The sequence below is a fragment of the Lagopus muta genome, unplaced genomic scaffold (genome assembly GCF_023343835.1).
Source record: "Lagopus muta isolate bLagMut1 unplaced genomic scaffold, bLagMut1 primary scaffold_127, whole genome shotgun sequence".
Classification (NCBI taxonomy): Eukaryota; Metazoa; Chordata; class Aves; order Galliformes; family Phasianidae; genus Lagopus; species Lagopus muta.
In genome coordinates this window covers 57,211-75,862 of record NW_026040190.1, presented here as the reverse complement: position 1 = coordinate 75,862, position 18,652 = coordinate 57,211, and the positions used below count along the sequence as shown (strand labels likewise).

Genomic DNA, 18,652 nt, shown 5'->3' with positions numbered 1-18,652 from the left:
GTGGTGCTCAGTGCAGCTCTATGGGTCTCTAAGGGCTCCTATGGGCTCTATGGGTTCTATGGGGCTCTGTGGTGCTTAGTGCAGTTCTATGGGGCTCTATGGGGCGCTATGGGCTCTATGGGTCTCTATGGGTTCCTATGGGTCTCTATGGGGTTCCGTGGTGCTTGGTGATGCTCAATGCAGCTCTATGGGGCTCTATGGGGCTCTATGGGGCTCGGTGGTGCTCAATGCAGCTCTATGGGGCTCTATGGCTTCTATGTGGGTCTCTATGGGTTCTATGGGTCTCTATGGGTCCTATGGGGTCTCTTTGGTTCTATGGGGTCTCTATGGGTTCTATGGGGTCTCTATGGATCCTATGGGGTCTCTACGGGTCCTATGGGGTCTCTATGGGTTCTATGTGTCTCTATGGGTCTCTATGTGGTTCTCTATGGGTCTCTATGTGGGTCCCTATGAGTTCCATGTGTCTCTATGGGTCTCTATGTGGGTCCCTATGGGTCTCTATGGGTCTCTATGGGTCTCTGTGTGTCTCTATGGGTCTCTATGTGGGTCCCTATGGGTTCTATGTGTCTCTATGGGTCTCTGTGTGGGTCCCTATGGGTCCCTATGTGTCTCTATGGGTCTGTGCGTGTCTCTATGTGTCTCTATGGGTCTCTGTGTGGGTCCCTATGGATTCTATGTGGTCTCTATGGATCCTGTGGGGTCTCTATGGGTTCTGTGTGTCTCTATGGGTCTCTATGTGGGTCCCTATGGGTCTCTGTGTGTCTCTATGGGTCTCTGTGTGGGTCCCTATGGGGCTCTATGTGTCTCTATGGGTCTCTATGTGTCTCTATGGGTCCTATGGGGTCTCTATGGGTCCTATGGGGTCTCTATGGGTCCTATGGGTCTCTATGTGGGTCCCTATGGGTCTCTATGTGGGTCCCTATGTGTCTCTATGGGTCTCTATGGGTGTCTGTGTGTCTCTATGGGTCTCTATGTGGGTCCCTATGGGTTCTATGGGTCTCTGTGGGTCTCTATGGGTCTCTATGTGGGTCCCTATGGGTTCTATGTGTCTCTATGGGTCTGTGTGTGTCTCTCTGTGTCCCCAAGGTCTCCATGGGGCGCAGTGACGCAGCGGGGCGCTTTGCGGTGCTTTATTGGCAGGCCGCCTCCCCCCCCTGCCCCCTTTGCGCCCCACGGCGCCTCAGAGGCGTCGGATCTTCATCTCGCTGCGGCGCAGGGAGTAGTTGAAGCCCTTCCACTGCGCCCAGTTGAGGCCGTTGGCGTAGGAGAGGTGGGCGCCGCCCAGGTAGAAGCCGTTGAGGTTGGAGAAGTGGCAGCTCTTGAACCACCAGGCGCCCGACGACAGCGCGGCGCAGTTCTGCACGTAGAGGTCCTGGTCGCGGTCGAAGGTGGAGAACTTCTGGCCGTGGTGGTAGCTGAGCGAGTCGCCTGCGGGAGGGAGGGAATGGCAGCCGTCAGTGGGGGGCAATGGGACCCATAGGGACACATGGGGACATAGAGGGACACATGAGGACACATGGGGACACATGGGGACATGGAGGGACCCATAGGGACACATGGGGACACATGGGAGAACTTCTGGCCGTGGTGGTAGCTGAGAGAGTCGCCTGCGGGAGGGGGGAATGGCAGCCGTCAGTGGGGGGCAATGGGACGGAGGGGGACACATGGGGACATAGAGGGACACATGAGGACACATGGGGACACATGGGAGAACTTCTGGCCATGGTGGTAGCTGAGCGAGTCGCCTGGGGGGGAACAGGAGGCAGGGAACAGCAGCCGTCAGTGGGGGGCAATGGGACACGGGGGGACACATGGGGATGCATTGGGGATGCATTGGGATGCATTGAGACACAGAGGGACCCATAGGGACCCATAGGGACACATGGGGATGCAGAGGGACACATAGGGACACATGGGGACATAGAGGGACCCATAGGGACACATGGGAGAACTTCTGGCCGTGGTGGCAGCTCAGGGAGTCGCCTGGGGGAGGCAGGGAGGGAACGGCAGCCGTCAGTGGGGGGCAATGGGACACGGGGGGACACATGGGGATGCATTGGGATGCATTGGGATGCATAGGGACACATGGGAGAACTTCTGGCCGTGGTGGTAGCTGAGCGAGTCGCCTGGGGGAGGGAGGGAATGGCAGCCGTCAGTGGGGGGCAATGGGACACATAGGGACACATGGGGACATGTGGGGACATAGAGGGACCCATAGGGACACATGGGGACACATGGGAGAACTTCTGGCCGTGGTGGTAGCTGAGCGAGTCGCCTGCGGGAGGGAGGGAGGGAACGGCAGCTGTCAGTGGGGGGCAATGGGACACATAGGGACACATGGGGACACATGGGGACACATAGGGACACATGGGGACATGTGGGGACACACAGAGATGCGTTGGGATGCAGTGGGATGCAGACGGATGCAGAAGGACCCATAGGGACACATGGGGACATAGAGGGACACAGGGATGCAGATGGACCCATAGGGACACATGGGGACATAGAGGGACACATAGGGACACATGGGGACACACAGGGATGCGTGGGGATGTACTGGGATGCATTGGGATGCAAAGGGATGCAGAGGGACACATGGGGACACATGGGGACACATGGGGACATAGAGGGACCCATAGGGACACATGGGAGAACTTCTGGCCATGGTGGTAGCTGAGCGAGTCGCCTGCGGGAGGCAGGGAGGGAACGGCAGCCGTCAGTGGGGGGCAATGGGACACGGGGGGACACATGGGGATGCATTGGGATGCATTGGGATGCATTGAGACACAGAGGGACCCATAGGGACCCATAGGGACACATGGGGATGCAGAGGGACACAGGGATGCAGAGGGACACATAGGGACACATGGGGACATAGAGGGACCCATAGGGACACATGGGAGAACTTCTGGCCGTGGTGGCAGCTCAGGGAGTCGCCTGGGGGACGGAGGGAGGGAACGGCAGCCGTCAGTGGGGGGCAATGGGACACATAGGGACACATGGGGACACATGGGGACACATAGGGACACATGGGGACATGTGGGGGACACACAGAGATGCGTTGGGATGCAGTGGGATGCAGACAGATGCAGAAGGACCCATAGGGACACATGGGGACATAGAGGGACCCATAGGGACACATGGGGACACACAGGGATGCGTGGGGATGTACTGGGATGCATTGGGATGCAAAGGGATGCAGAGGGACACATGGGGACACATGGGGACATAGAGGGACACATAGGGACACATGGGGACACACAGGGATGCGTGGGGATGTACTGGGATGCATTGGGATGCAAAGGGATGCAGAGGGACCCATAGGGACACATGGGGACATAGAGGGACCCATAGGGACACATGGGAGAACTTCTGGCCGTGGTGGTAGCTGAGGGAGTCGCCTGCGGGAGGGGGGAACGGCAGCCGTCAGTGGGGTGCAATGGGACACATAGGGACACATGGGGACATGTGGGGACACAGGGATGCACTGGGATGCACTGGGATGCATTGGGATGCAGAGGGACGCAGAGGGACCCATAGGGACACATGGGGACACATGGGAGAACTTCTGGCCATGGTGGCAGCTCAGGGAGTCGCCTGTGGGAGGGAGGGAACGGCAGCCGTCAGTGGGGGTAAAATGGGACACGGGGGGACACAAGGGGACACATAGAGACAAAGAGGGACACATAGGGACACATGGGGACACATGGGGACACATAGGGACACATAGGGACATAGAGGGACCCATAGGGACACATGGGGACATAGAGGGACCCATAGGGACACATAGGGACGCACAGGGATGCGTGGGGATGCACTGGGATGCATTGGGATGCAAAGGGATGCAGAGGGACACATGGGGACACATAGGGACACACGGGGACACAGAGGGACACACAGGGACGCATTGGGATGCAGAGGGACACATGGGGACACATGGGGACGCAGAGGGACACAGGGATGCAGAGGGACCCATAGGGACACATGGGGACACAGGGATGCAGAGGGACACATGGGGACATAGAGGGATGCATGGGGGACACATGGGGACATGTGGGGACACATGGGGACACACAGGGATGCATGGGGACACATGGGAGAACTTCTGGCCGTGGTGGCAGCTCAGCGAGTCGCCTGGGGGACGGAGGGAGGGAACGGCAGCCGTCAGTGGGGTGCAATGGGACACGGGGGGACACAAGGGGACATGTGGGGATACGTGGGGACACATGGGGACACAGGGATGCACTGGGATGCATTGGGATGCAGAGGGATGAATTGGGATGCAGAGGGACACAGAGGGACCCATAGGGACACATGGGGACACATGGGGACACATGGGATGCAGAGGGACACACAGAGATGCATTGGGATGCAGTGGGATGCAGACAGATGCAGAAGGACCCATAGGGACACATGGGGACATAGAGGGACCCATAGGGACACATGGGGATGCACAGGGATGCATTGGGATGCAGAGGGATGCAGAGGGACACATGGGGACACAGGGATGCATGGGGATGCGTTGGGATGCAGAGAGATGAATTGGGAGGCAGAGGGACACATTTGGATGCATGGGGACACATAGAGACAAAGAGGGACACATGGGGACACATGGGGACACATGGGACAACTTCTGGCCGTGGTGGCAGCTCAGGGAGTCGCCTGCGGGGGGACGGCAGGGAACGGCAGCCGTCAGCAGGGGGCGCCATGGAGGCAGGGAACGGCAGCCGTCAGCAGGGGGCGCCATGGAGGCAGGGAACGGCAGCCGTCAGCAGGGGGCGCCATGGAGGCAGGGAACGGCAGCCGTCAGCAGGGGGCGCCATGGAGGCAGGGAACGGCAGCCGTCAGCAGGGGGCGCCATGGAGGCAGGGAACGGCAGCCGTCAGCAGGGGGCGCCATGGAGGCAGGGAACGGCAGCCGTCAGCAGGGGGCGCCATGGAGGCAGGGGGACACAAGGGGACACGTGGGGACACAGAGGGACGCAGAGGGACGCATGGGGACATGCGGGGACCCCCACAGAGCCCTATAGGTATCCCAATAGAGCCCCACGGAGCCCCATAGAGCCCCATAGATTCCCACAGGGACCCCATAGAGCCCCATAGATCCCCCTAGAGCCCCAATAGAGCCCCATAGGGACCCCATAGAGCCCCACAGATCCCCCTAGAGCCCCAATGGAGCCCCATAGATCCCTCTGGAACCCCAATAGAGCCCCATAGAGCCCCTAGAACCCCAATAGAGCTGCATAGGGACCCCATAGAGCCCCATAGATCCCCCTAGAGCCCCAATAGAGCCCCATAGGGACCCAATAGGGCCCTATAGATTCCCACAGAGCCCCAATAGGTCCCCATAGATCCTCGCAGAGCCCCATAGGGACCTCATAGAGCCCCCATAGAGCCCCATAGATCCCCACAGAACCCCATAGAGCCCCATAGATCCCCAAAGAACCCAAGAGAGCCCCATAGGGACCCCAATGGAGCCCCATAGATCCCCCTAGAGCCCCAATGGAGCCCCATAGAGCCCCACAGAGCCCCACAGAGCCCCAATAGAGCCCCATAGAACCCCCCTAGAGCCCCAATAGGGCCCCATAGAGCCCCACAGAGCCCCAATAGAGCCCCACAGACCCTCACAGAGCCCCATAGGGATCCCTAGAGCCCCAAGAGAGCCCCATAGGGACCCCATAGAGCCCCACAGAGCCCCACAGAGCCCAGTAGAGCCCCACAGGCACCCCATAGAGCCCCATAGGGACCCCATAGAGCCCCACAGATCCCTCCGCGCCCCACACCGGCGCCGCCGTCCACGAAGCCCCCGACGTGCAGGCTGTATCCGTCCTCCTCGGCGCTGATGGCGTTGGGGGACAGCGCGAAGGAGCCGTAGGTGGCCGAGGCCGTGTTGTTCTCAAAGTCCTCCAGCTCCACGCGCAGCTCGTAGCGGCCCTGCAGGGTCAGCACGTGGATGGTCTGCAGCCCTGGGGGGGAAATGGGGGGCAGCGGGGGGTCACAATGTGGGGACAGCATGGGGACACAACATGGGGGTCAGCACGTGGATGGTCTGCAGCCCTGGGGGGACAGGGGGGGACAGGGGGGGGTCACAACATGGGGACGGGGGGGGACACCATGGGACACAACATGGGGGTCAGCACGTGGATGGTCTGCAGCCCTGGGGGGGGAAATGGGGGGCAGCAGGGGGGTCACAACGTGGGGACGGGGGGGGGGACATAAATGGGACACCATGGGGACACAACATGGGGGTCACAACATGGATGGTCTGCAGCCCTGGGGGGGGAAATGGGGAGCAGTGGGGGGGTCACAACGTGGGGACGGCGTGGGGACACCATGGGACTCAATAGGGACAGCATGGGGACACAACATGGGGGTCAGCACGTGGATGGTCTGCAGCCCTGGGGGGGACAGGGGGGGCAGCAGGGGGGCACAACATGGGGACGGGGGGGGGGAAACCATGGGACACCATGGGGTCACAACATGGGGACATCATGGGGACACCATGGGACTCAATAGGGACACCATGGGGACACAACATGGGGGTCAGCACGTGGATGGTCTGCAGCCCTGGGGGGGGAAATGGGGGGCAGCAGGGGGGTCACAACGTGGGGACGGGGGGGGGACATAAATGGGACACCATGGGGACACAACATGGGGGTCACAACATGGATGGTCTGCAGCCCTGGGGGGGGAAATGGGGGGCAGTGGGGGGGTCACAACGTGGGGGACGGCGTGGGGACACCATGGGACTCAATAGGGACAGCATGGGGACACAACATGGGGGTCAGCACGTGGATGGTCTGCAGCCCTGGGGGGGACAGGGGGGGACAGGGGGGTCACAACGTGGGGACAGGGGGGGGACACCATGGGGTCACACAGTGGGGACATTGTGGGGTCAAAACATGGGGACATCGTGGGGACACCATGGGACTCAATAGGGACACCATGGGGACACAACATGGGGGTCAGCACATGGATGGTCTGCAGCCCTGGGGGGGACATGGGGGGCAGCAGGGGGGCACAACATGGGGACGGGGGGGGGACACCATGGGACACCATGGGGTCACAACATGGGGACATCATGGGGACACCATGGGACTCAATAGGGACACCATGGGGACACAACATGGGGGTCAGCACGTGGATGGTCTGCAGCCCTGGGGGGACAGGGGGGGACAGGGGGGGGGTCACAACATGGGGACGGGGGGGGACACCATGGGACACAACATGGGGGTCAGCACGTGGATGGTCTGCAGCCCTGGGGGGGACATGGGGGTCACAACATGGGGACATTGTGGGGTCACCATGGGACTCAATGGGGACACTATGGGGACACAACATGGGGGTCAGCACGTGGATGGTCTGCAGCCCTGGGGGGGACAGGGGGGCAGCGGGGGGGCACAACGTGGGGACGGGGGGGGGGACACCATGGGGACATCGTGGGGGCATCACAGGACACAATGGATGACAATGGGGGGCAATGGGGATCAATGGGGGTAAATGGGGATCAATGGGGGGCAGTTGGGGGGCAATGGGGATCAATGGGGGACAATGGGGGGCAACTGGGGACAATGGAGGATCTATGGGGGATCAATGGAATCCAATGGGGGACAATGGGGATCAATGGGGGACAATGGGGATCAATGGGGGCCAATGGGGATCAATGGGGGGCAATAGGGATCAATGGGGGCAATGGGAGACAATGGGGGGCAATGGGAGATCAATGGGGGCAAACGGGGGCCAATGGGGATCATTGGGGGGCAATGGGGGGCAATTAGGGGATCAATGGGGGATCAATGGGATCCAATGGGGGTCAATAGGGATCATTGGGGGATAATGGGGGATCAATGGGTTCTATGGGTGCCGATGGGTTCCCATGGGTGCTGATGGGTGCCAATGGGTGCTGATGGGCTCCCATGGGTGCCAGTGGCTGCCAATGGGTCTCAATGGATGCCAATGGGTGCCCATGGGTGCCAATGGGTTTTAATGGGTGCCGATGGGTTCCCATGGGTGCTGATGGGCTCCCATGGGTGCCAGTGGCTGCCAATGGGCTCCCATGGGTGCGAGTGGGTTCTATAGGTGCTGATGGGCTCCCATGGGTGCCAATGGGTTCTAATGGGTGCTGATGGGTGCCCATGGGTGCTGATGGGCTCCCATGGGTGCCAGTGGTTGCCAATGGGTCTCAATGGATGCCAATGGGTGCCCATGGGTGCCAATGGGTTTTAATGGGTGCCGATGGGTTCCCATGGGTGCTGATGGGCTCCCATGGGTGCCAGTGGCTGCCAATGGGCTCCCATGGGTGCGAGTGGGTTCTATAGGTGCTGATGGGCTCCCATGGGTGCCAATGGGTTCTAATGGGTTCTATGGGTGCCGATGGGTGCCAATGGGTGCTGATGGGCTCCCATGGGTGCCAGTGGTTGCCAATGGGTCTCAATGGATGCCAATGGGTGCCAATGGGTGCCAATGGGTTCTAATGGGTTCTATGGGTGCCCATGGGTGCTGATGGGCTCCCATGGGTGCCGGTGGCTGCCAATGGGTTTCAATGGATGCCAATGGGTTCTATGGGTTCCCATGGGTGCCAATGGGTTCCCATGGGTGCTGATGGGTGCCGATGGGTGTCACGTGATCTCACCCAGCCAATACTCGCCGTCGGCGCGCCCAAAGCCGTAGCGATAATCGTTCCAACCCCGGAAGAAACTGACGGAGCCATTGAAGCGCTTCTGGAACACCTGGGGGTGTGGGGGGGGAGAACGGAGTCAGGACACACGCACACGTGTGCACACACATGCATGCATGGCACACACACATGTTACACACACATGCGTGTCACACACGTGTGTTACACACACACGTTACACACATCACACACACTTCACACACACATGTGACACACACGACGCACATGACACACACACATACACATCACACACATGTGACACACACACACGACGCACACACACATGACGCACACACATGACACACACACGTGACACACACATGACACACATGACGCACACACACATCACGCACACATGACAAACACACGTGACACACACACACATGACACACACGTGTTACACACAAAACACACACATGACACACACATGACACACACAACACACACATGTGACACACACACGTGACACACACACACGACACACACGACACACACACACAACACACACACACAACACACACACGTGACACACACAACACACACACACTCCACACACACGACACACACACACGTGACACACACACACATGTTACACACACAACACACACTCCACACACGTGACACACACACATGTTACACACACAACACACACACACGTGACACACACACGTTACACACACGACACACACTCCACACACGTGACACACACATGTTACACACACGACACACACACACGTGACACACACACTCCACACACACAACACACACTCCACACACGCACACACACACATGTTACACACACAACACACACACGTGACACACACATGTTACACACACGACACACACTCCACACACACGTGACACACACACATGTTACACACACACACACACTCCACACACGTGACACACACATGTTACACACACAACACACACTCCACACACATGACACACACACACATGTTACACACACAACACACACACACTCCACACACACGACACACACATGTTACACACACAACACACACACACTCCACACACACACACATGTTACACACACAACACACACTCCACACACGTGACACACACGTTACACACACGACACACACTCCACACACGTTACACACACGCATGTTACACGCACGCCCACGCGTGCTGCGCACCGTCCACACGTGCCCGTCGGTGCTCATGTCGCAGTAGACGGGCACAGGCAGCCCCGGCCCCGTGGGGTAAACCAGGTAGACGCCGTCCGTCTGCGCCCCCCCCGCGTAAACGTCCTGGCAATCGCGCGGCGTCACGGCCTCACACGGCAGGGCTGGAACGGCTGTGGGGCGGCGGGGGGCAGCGGGGTCAGTGGGGGCTGTGGGGGCTGTGGGGGCAGTGGGGGCAGGGGGGGCAGCGGGGGTCAGTGGGGGCTGTGGGGGCAGTGGGGGCAGGGGGGGCAATGGGGGCTGTGGGGGCAGTGGGGGCTGTGGGGTGAATGGGGGCAATGGGGGCAGTGGGGGTGGATGGGGGCAATGGGGGCAATGGGGGCAGTGGGGTGGATGGGGGCAGTGGGGGCAATAAGTTCAATGGGGTCAATGGGGGCAGTGGGGGCAGGGGGGGCAGTGGGGTGAACGGGGGCAGTGGGGGTCAATGGGAGCAGTGGGGGCAGTGGGGTGAATGTGGGCAATGGGGGCTGTGGGGTCAATGGGAGCAGTGGGGGCAGAGGGGTGGATGGGGACAGGGGGGGCAATGGGGGCAGTGGGGTGAACGGGGGCAGTGGGGGGGGCAGTGGGGGCAGTGGGGTGGATGGGGGCAGTGGAGGTCAATGGGAGCAGTGGGGGCAATGTGGGCAGTGGGGGCAATGGGGGTCAATGGGGGGTGAATGGGGTGAATGGGGGTGAATGGGGGTGAAGGGGGGGCAGTGGGGTGAATGGGGGTGAATGGGGTGAATGGGGGTGAATGGGGGTGAAGGGGGGGCAGTGGGGTGAATGGGGGTGAATGGGGTGAATGGGGGTGAATGGGGGTCAATGGGGGTGAATGGGGGTGAATGGGGTGAATGGGGGGTGAATGGGGGTGAATGGGGTTCAATGGGGGTGAATGGGGGTGAATGGGGTGAATGGGGGTGAATGGAGTGAATGGGGTGAATGGGGGTGAATGGGGTGAATGGGGGCAGTGGGGTGAATGGGGTGAATGGGGGTGAATGGGGTGAATGGGGGCAGTGGGGTGAATGGGGTGAATGGGGGTCAATGGGGGTGAATGGGGTCAATGGGGGCAGTGGGGTGAATGGGGTGAATGGGGGTCAATGGGGGTGAATGGGGTGAATGGGGGTGAATGGGGTCAATGGGGGTGAATGGGGGTGAATGGGGTGAATGGGGGTGAATGGGGGTGAATGGGGTTCAATGGGGGTGAATGGGGGTGAATGGGGTGAATGGGGGTGAATGGGGGTGAATGGGGTTCAATGGGGGTGAATGGGGGTGAATGGGGTGAATGGGGGTGAATGGAGTGAATGGGGTGAATGGGGGTGAATGGGGTGAATGGGGGCAGTGGGGTGAATGGGGTGAATGGGGGTCAATGGGGGTGAATGGGGTGAATGGGGGTGAATGGGGTCAATGGGGGTGAATGGGGGTGAATGGGGTGAATGGGGGTGAATGGGGGTGAATGGGGTTCAATGGGGGTGAATGGGGGTGAATGGGGTGAATGGGGGTCAATGGGGGTGAATGGGGTCGATGGGGTCGATGGGGTGAAGGGGGGCAGTGGGGGGCCCAATCCCCCCCCATGACCCCAATCCCTCCCGTGACCCCTGTCCCCCCCCGACCCCAAATCCCCCCCCCACCCCCATCCTCCCCGTGACCCCAATTTCCCCCCGACCTCAAATCCCCCCCCCACCCCAATTCCCCCCCGACCCCAAACGCCCCCCCCCCACGACCCCAAATCCCCCCCACAATCCCAAATCCCCCCCCCACGATCCTAAATCCCCCTCTGACCCCCAATCCTCCCCCCCCGGACCCCAATTTCCCCCCCCCCTGACCCCACTGACCCGCAGAGGCGATGGGCTGCGCCCCCACCCTGGGCAGACCCCAAAGCACCGCCACCGCCACCAGAACCTGAATGGGGACACAGTGGGGTGGGGGTCCTTATGGGGTCCTTACGGGGTCCTTATGGGGTCATTATGGGGTCCCTGTGGGGTGGGGGTCCTTATGGGGTCCTTATGGGGTGGGGGTCCTTATGGGGTCCTTATGGGGTCCTTATGGGGTTCTTATGGGGTCACTATGGGATGAGGGTCCTTATGGAGTCACTATGGGGCTGGGGTCCTTATGGGGGCGCTATAGGGCTGGGGTCCCTATAGGGTGGGGTCGCTTATAGGGCCGCTATGGGGCAGGGATCCCTATAGGGTGGGGTCACTATGGGGCTGCCTGTAGGGTGGAGTCCCTATAGGGATGCTCTGGGGTGGGGATCCCTATAGGGTGGGGTCTCTATAGGGCCGCTATGGGGCGGGGGCCCCTATAGGGTGTGGTCACTTATAGGGCCACTATGGGGCTGCCTGTAGGGTGGGGTTGCTTATAGGGTTGCTATGGGGTGGGTCTCCCTATAGGGTGGGGTCGCTATGGGGCTGTCTGTAGGGTGGAGTCGCTATGGGGCCGCTATGGGGCCGCTATGGGGCTGGGGTCCCTATAGGGTGGGGTCGCTATGGGGCTGCTATGGGGGGGGTCGCTATAGGGTGGGGTCGCTATGGGGCTGCCTGTAGGGTGGAGCCCCTATAGGGCCGCTATGGAGCCGGGGTCCCTATAGGGTGGGGTCACTTATAGGGCCGCTATGGGGCTGCCTATAGGGATGCTCTGGGGTGGGGATCCCTATAGGGTGGGGTCGCTATAGGGCCGCTATGGGTTGGGGATCCCTATAGGGCAGCTATGGGGCTAGGGTCGCTATAGGGTGTGGTCACTTATAGGGCCGCTATGGGGCTGCCTGTAGGGTGGAGCCCCTATAGGGACGCTCTGGGGTGGGGATCCCTATAGGGTGGGGTCGCTATAGGGCCGCTATGGGGTGGGGGCCCCTATAGGGCAGCTATGGGGCCAGGGTCCCTATAGGGTGGGGTCGCTATGGGGCTGCCTGTAGGGTGGAGCCCCTATAGGGATGCTCTGGGGTGGGGATCCCTATAGGGTGGGGTCGCTATAGGGCCGCTATGGGGTGGGGATCCCTATAGGGCTGCTATGGGGCCGGGGGTCCCTATGGGGTGGGGTTGTTTATGGGGCCGCTATGGGGCAGGGGTCCCTATAGGGCAGCTATGGGGTGGGGGACGTGGCAGTACCTCCATGGCCGCTCGCTCCCCTCCGCCCCACACGCGGCCCCCAGCCTCCCCCGTGGGTGTGGGGTGTGGGGTGGGGGGGTTATGGGGCCCTTTTAGGGGATTTGGGGGGGGGGCCGTTAACCCTACCGCTGCCGGAAGGGATTCGTTAATGAGTGCTAATGGCCTTAATGAGCGTTGTTGAAAGGGGGGGGGGGGGGGGTCTGGGGGGTCTCTATGGGGCACTGGGGCCTCTATGGGGTCCCGTGGGGTTTATGGGGTCTTTATGGGGTGTCTGTGGGGTCTATGGGTCTCTATGGGGTCCTGTGGGGTTTATGGGGTCCCTATGGGGTCTCTATGGGATCTATGGGGTCTTTATGGGGTCTCTGTGGGGTCTATGGGTCTCTATGGGGTCCCATGGGGTTTATGGGGTTTCTATGGGGTCTCTATGGGTCTCTATGGGGTCCCATGGGGTTTATGGGGTCTCTGTGGGTCCGTATGGGGTGTCTGTGGGGTCTATGGGTCTTTATGGGGTCCCTATGGGGTCTCTATGGGATCTGTGGGGTCTTCATGGGGTCTCTGTGGGGTCTATGGGTCTCTATGGAGTCCCGTGGGGTTTATGGGGTTTCTATGGGATCTCTATGGGTCTCTACGGGGTCCCGTGGGGTTTATGGGGTCTCTGTGGGGTCTCTATGGGTCCTTATGGGGTCTCTGTGGGTTTTATGGGGTCCCTATGGGGTCTCTATGGGATCTATGGGGTCTTTATGGGGTCTCTGTGGGGTCTCTATGGGTCCTTATGGGGTGTCTGTGGGGTCTATGAGTCTCTATGGGGTCCCATGGGGATTATGGGGTCTCTGTGGGGTCTTTATGGGGTCTATGGGTCTCTGTGGGGTCTCTGTGGGATCTATGGGTCTCTATGGAGTCCCGTGGGGTTTATGGGGTTTCTATGGGATCTCAATGGGTCTCTATGGGGTCCCATGGGGTTTATGGGGTTTCTATGGGGTCTATGGGTCTCTATGGGGACTCGTGGGGTTGATGGGGCTTCTATGGGGTCTCTATGGGTCTCTATGGGGTCCCATGGGGTCTATGGGGTCTCTGTGGGTCTGTATGGGGTGTCTGTGGGGTCTATGGGTCTTTATGGGGTCCCTATGGGGTCTCTATGGGATCTGTGGGGTCTTTATGGGGTCTCTGTGGGGTCTATGGGTCTCTATGGGGACCTGTGGGGTTGATGGGGTTTCTATGGGATCTCTATGGGTCTCTGTGGGGTCTCTATGGGTCCGTATGGGGTGTCTGTGGGGTCTATGGGTCTCTATGGGGTCCCTATGGGGTTTATGGGGTCCCTATGGGGTCCCTATGGGATCTTTGGGGTCTTCATGGGGTCTATGGGTCTTTATGGGGTCTCTGTGGGGTCTATGGGTCTCTGTGGGGACCCGTGGGGTTTATGGGGTCTCTGTGGGGTCTCTATGGGTCCTTATGGGGTCTCTGTGGGGTTTATGGGGTCCCTATGGGGTCTCTATGGGATCTATGGGGTCTTTATGGGGTCTCTGTGGGGTCTCTATGGGTCCTTATGGGGTGTCTGTGGGGTCTGTGAGTCTCTATGGGGTCCCATGGGGATTATGGGGTCTCTGTGGGGTCTTTATGGGGTCTACGGGTCTCTGTGGGGTCTCTGTGGGATCTATGGGTCTCTATGGGGTCCCGTGGGGTTTATGGGGTCCCTATGGGGTTTCTATGGGATCTCTATGGGTCTCTATGGGGACCCGTGGGGTTTATGGGGTTTCTATGGGATCTCAATGGGTCTCTATGGGGTCCCATAGGGTGTATGGGGTTTCTATGGGATCTCAATGGGTCTCTATGGGGTCCCGTGGGGTTTATGGGGTCCCTATGGGGTTTCTATGGGATCTCAATGGGTCTCTATGGGGTCCCATAGGGTTTATGGGGTTTCTATGGGATCTCACGGGGTCTCAATGAGGTCTCTGTGGGATCTCTATGGGTTTATGGGGTCTCTGTGGGGTCTATGGGTCTCTATGGGGACTCTATATGGAGTCTGTGGGGTCTCTATGGGGCTGTATGGGGTCTATGGGTCTCTGTGGGTCTCTATGGGGTGCATGGGACTCTATATGGAGTCTGTGGGGTCTCAGTGGGTCTGTACGGGATCCTCTGGGGATCTGTGGGGTTTCTATAGGGCTCTTTGGGACCTATGGGGTCTGTGGGACCCCCTATGGGATCTATGGGATTCTATGGGGCTCCGTGGGGTTTATGGGGTCTGTTGGACTCTATGGGTGTGCGTGGGGACTTTGTGTAGCACTGTGGGACGTATGGGGGTCCCTATGGGGGTCCCTATGGGGTCCCTATGGGGCTCAGTGAGTCTATGGGGATCTATGGGGTCTCTATGGGACCTATGGGGCTCCAGGGGTTCTTTACGGAGCTCTGTGCGTTTTGGGGGCGATTGGCGGCGGTTTGGGGGCCGTTTCGGGGGTCCCGGGCCCCCTCCCAAACCACGGAGGGCGGGACTTCGTTCAGTGCCGCGCTCCCATTGGTCGCCGGAGGAACCCCGCGCCATCTCATTGGCCGTCCCGGGCGGGGAGGAAGGGGACGGGTCAGCCCGCCTCCATGCCATGGCTCCCGAGCTGCGCTGCACAAGATGGCGGCGGGCGCGGGGGTGCGATGGGAGTCGTAGTTCTCCGAGGCCCATTTAGAACGGCGGGAAGGGGAAGCGCGGACTAGAACTCCCGGCATCCCCCGCGAGAGGCAGAGCGGGAGGCAGCCTAAGATGGCGGCCGCGCGCGGTGCATGCTGGGAGCGGTAGTCCCGCGCTCTTCCCGCCTCCGTTCTGAGAGCGGGAGCGGAAACTACACCTCCCGTCGTCCCGCCCCCCTTCCGCCCCCCCTCCCCGCGCGCGGCCGCCGTTGTACCGGAAGTGGAGGCGGAGCCGCGTGGCGTCGCCTCGCGTCGCTTCAGGCGTTCGTTTGTGGCGGCGGCTGCTGCGGCGCGGAGCGGAGATTTGGGTGCGTGGCGGAGTGCGGAGCCGAGGCCGATAGGTGAGAAGCGGGAGAGAACCGAGAGGGGGGGGAGGGAATCAGCGGGGGAGGTGGGGAGGGAAACGAAACGAAACGGGGCGGTTGGGGGTGGGGGAGTGAAGGCCGCGCGCGGCGTGAGGGGAAGGAACGGGGGGGAGGGGAAGGGGGGGAATAAAGAGCTTTTTTTTGGAAAATAAAGGGCGTTTTGGGGAAAATAAAGGGCGTTTTGGGGAAAATAAAGGGCGTTTTGGGGAAAATAAAGGGCGTTTTGGGGAAAATAAAGGGCGTTTTGGGGGGGAAAATGGGGGTTGTTGGGGGAGAAGGGCCGTGTGGGGGTTTGGGGAGGAGAAGGGGGCGGGAGGCGTTGTGAGAGAAAAAGGGGGGAAATTGTGAGGGAAAAGTGGGGAATTGTGAGAAAAAAGTGGGGATTTGAGGTAGAAAGTGAGAATTTGTGAGGGAAAAGTGGGGATTTGTGAGGAAATTGAAGGATTTGTGAGGGAAAAATGGGGATTTGTGAGGAGGAAGTGGGGAGTTTGTGAGCGGACAAAATGGGAATTTGTGAGGAAAAAAGGGGGGGTTTGAGGGAAAAGTGGGGATTTGTGAGAGAAAAGTGGGAGTTTTGAAGGAGAAAGTGAGAATTGGTGAGGAAAAATGGGAATTTGTGAGGAGAAAGGGGGGAATTGTGAGGGAAAGATGGGAATTTGTGAGGAATTAATGGGGGATTTGAGGGGGAAAGGGGGGATTTGTGAGGAGAAAGGGGGGATTTGGCGGGAAAAGTGGGGAATTTGAGGGAAAAAGTGGGGGTTTGTGAGGAATAAATGGGGGTTTAGAGGTAGAAAGGGGGGTTTGTGAGGAGAAATGGGGAATTTGTGGGGAAATTGGGGATTTGTGAGGGAAAAGTGGGGATTTGTGAGGAATAAATGGGAAACTGTGAGAGAAAAGTGGGAGTTTGGAGGGAGAAAGTGGGGATTTGTGAGGAGAAAGGAGGGGTTTATGTGGAGAAAAGTGGGGATTTGTGAGGAAAAATGGGAATTTGTGAGGGAAAGAAGGGAATTTGTGAGGAGAAAGTAGGGGTTTTGAGGTAGAAAGTGGGAATTTGTGAGGAAAAGTGGGAAATTTGGGGAAGGAAGTGGGGATTTGAGGGAGAAAGTGGGGAATTTGTGAGGAAAGATGGGGATTTGTGAGGAGAAAGGAGGGGTTTATGAGGAAGAAAGAGAATTTGTGAGGGAAAACTTGAGAATGTGAGGGAAAGATGGGGATTTGTGAGGGGAAAGTGGGGAATTGTGGGGGGAAAGCGAGGAATTTGTGAGAAAAAGTGGGGATTTGTGAGGGAAAAATGGGGGTTTTGAAGAAGGAAGTGAGAATTAGTGAGGAAAAATGGGTATCTGTGAGGAGAAAGGAGGAGTTTATGAGAAAGAAAGAGAATTAGTGAGGGAAATGTGGGAATGTGAGGAAAAAGTGGGGATTTGTGAGGGAAAGATGGGGATTTGTGAGGAGAAAGGGGGGGTTGTGAGGGAAAGATGGGAGTTTGTGCGGGAAAATGTGAGAATGTGAGGGGAAAGTTGGGGGTTTGTGAGGAAAATAATGGGAATAGTGAAGGAAAAGTGGGGGTTTTGAAGGAGAAAGTGAGAATTTGTGAGGGAAAAGTGGGGAATTGTGAAGGAAAAGTGGGGATTGTGAGGGAGAAAGTGGGGAATTTGGGAAGGAATTGGGAATTTGTGAGGGAAAAGTGGGGATTTGTGAGGAAAAAGGGGATTTGTGAGAGGCAAATGGAGGTTTTGAGGGATGAAGTGGGAATTTGTGAGGGCAGAAATGGGAATTGGTGAGGAAAGAGTGGGGATTTGGGAGGGAAAAATGAGAATTAGTGAGGAAATTGGGGGATTTGAGGAAAAAAGTGGGGATGTGTGAGGAAAAAGGGGGGAATTTTTGAGGGAAAAAGTGGGGGTTTGTGAGGAATAAATGGGGGGTTTAGAGGGAGAAAGGGGGGTTTGTGTGGGGAAAGTGGGGATTTGTGAGGAAATTGGGGGATTTGAGGGAAAAAGTGGGGGTTTGTGAGGGAAAGATGGGGATTTGTGAGGAATAAATGGGAATTTGTGAAGGGAAAAGTGGGGAATTTGTGGGGAGAAAGTGGGAATTGTGAGGAAACTGGGGGTTTTGAGGAGGAAATTGAGGATTTGTGAGAGAGAAGTGGGAGTTTGTGAGGAGAAATGGGGGTTTGTGAGGGAAAAGTGGGAGCTTGAGGGAGGAAGTGGGGAAATTGTGAGGGAAAAGTGGGGGTTTGTGAGGAAGAAATGGGGGTTTGGAGGGAGAAAGGGGGGATTTGTGAGGGCAGAAGTGGGAATTTGTGAGGAAATTGGGGGATTTGAGGGAAAAGTGGGGGTTTGTGAGGAGAAAATGGGAATTTGTGAGGGAAAAGGGGGGGTTTGTGAGGAATAAATGGGGGTTTAGAGGGAGAAAGGGGGGATTTGTGAGGGGAAAGTGGGGGTTTGGAGGGAGAAAGGGGGGATTTGTGAGGGGAGAGTGGGGAAATTGTGAGGGAAAAGTGGGGATTTGTGGGGAAAAGTGGGGATTTGTGAGAGAAAAGTGGGGGTTTTGAAGGAGAAAGTGAGAATTGGTGAGGAAAAATGGGAATTTGTGAGGAGAAAGGGGGGGTTTATGAGGAAGAAAGAGAATTTGTGAGGGAAATGTGGGAATG

General features: G+C 58.7%; 3 protein-coding genes across 5 annotated transcripts; 1 reads left to right on the top strand and 2 right to left on the bottom strand.

The window, feature by feature from the left end:
- Positions 1-1,071: 1,071 nt before the first annotated feature.
- On the bottom strand, positions 1,072-13,033 carry LOC125687637 (microfibril-associated glycoprotein 4-like). Of its 3 annotated transcripts, none has more exons than XM_048932867.1 (6): positions 12,965-13,033; positions 11,696-11,762; positions 9,837-9,997; positions 8,632-8,728; positions 5,783-5,965; positions 1,072-1,428 (listed from the first exon to the last, which is right to left on the bottom strand). In XM_048932867.1, the coding sequence occupies exons 1-6, from the start codon at positions 12,968-12,970 to the stop codon at positions 1,181-1,183; spliced, it is 762 nt and encodes a 253-aa protein (XP_048788824.1). In that variant the 5' UTR covers positions 12,971-13,033; the 3' UTR covers positions 1,072-1,180. The 3 variants fall into 3 exon arrangements, with proteins under 3 accessions (XP_048788824.1, XP_048788826.1, XP_048788825.1); XM_048932869.1 differs by lacking the exon at positions 1,072-1,428 and adding an exon at positions 1,599-1,745; XM_048932868.1 differs by lacking the exon at positions 1,072-1,428 and adding an exon at positions 1,807-2,126.
- LOC125687636 (keratin-associated protein 10-4-like) lies at positions 2,710-5,774 on the bottom strand. Its single transcript, XM_048932866.1, has one exon. It carries the CDS (start codon positions 4,745-4,747, stop codon positions 2,717-2,719), a length of 2,031 nt encoding a protein of 676 aa, XP_048788823.1. The 5' UTR covers positions 4,748-5,774; the 3' UTR covers positions 2,710-2,716.
- LOC125687634 (shematrin-like protein 1) lies at positions 12,969-14,712 on the top strand. The gene is given in 4 exon segments (XM_048932863.1): positions 12,969-13,020; positions 13,149-13,309; positions 13,311-13,408; positions 13,410-14,712. Coding segments are annotated over 4 exon segments (1,071 nt in total). The 3' UTR covers positions 14,170-14,712.
- Positions 14,713-18,652: the final 3,940 nt, after the last annotated feature.

Coding starts and splice junctions, on each gene's coding strand:
- LOC125687636 (XM_048932866.1), bottom strand. CDS start 4,747: ATGGCGCCCCCTGCTGACGGCTGCCGTTCCCTGCCTCCATGGCGCCCC.
- LOC125687637 (XM_048932867.1), bottom strand. Junction 8,729..9,836: donor CCGACGGGCACGTGTGGACG/GTGCGCAGCACG, acceptor CCACACCCCCAG/GTGTTCCAGAAGCGCTTCAA. Junction 1,429..5,782: donor CTTCGTGGACGGCGGCGCCG/GTGTGGGGCGCG, acceptor TCCCTCCCGCAG/GCGACTCGCTCAGCTACCAC.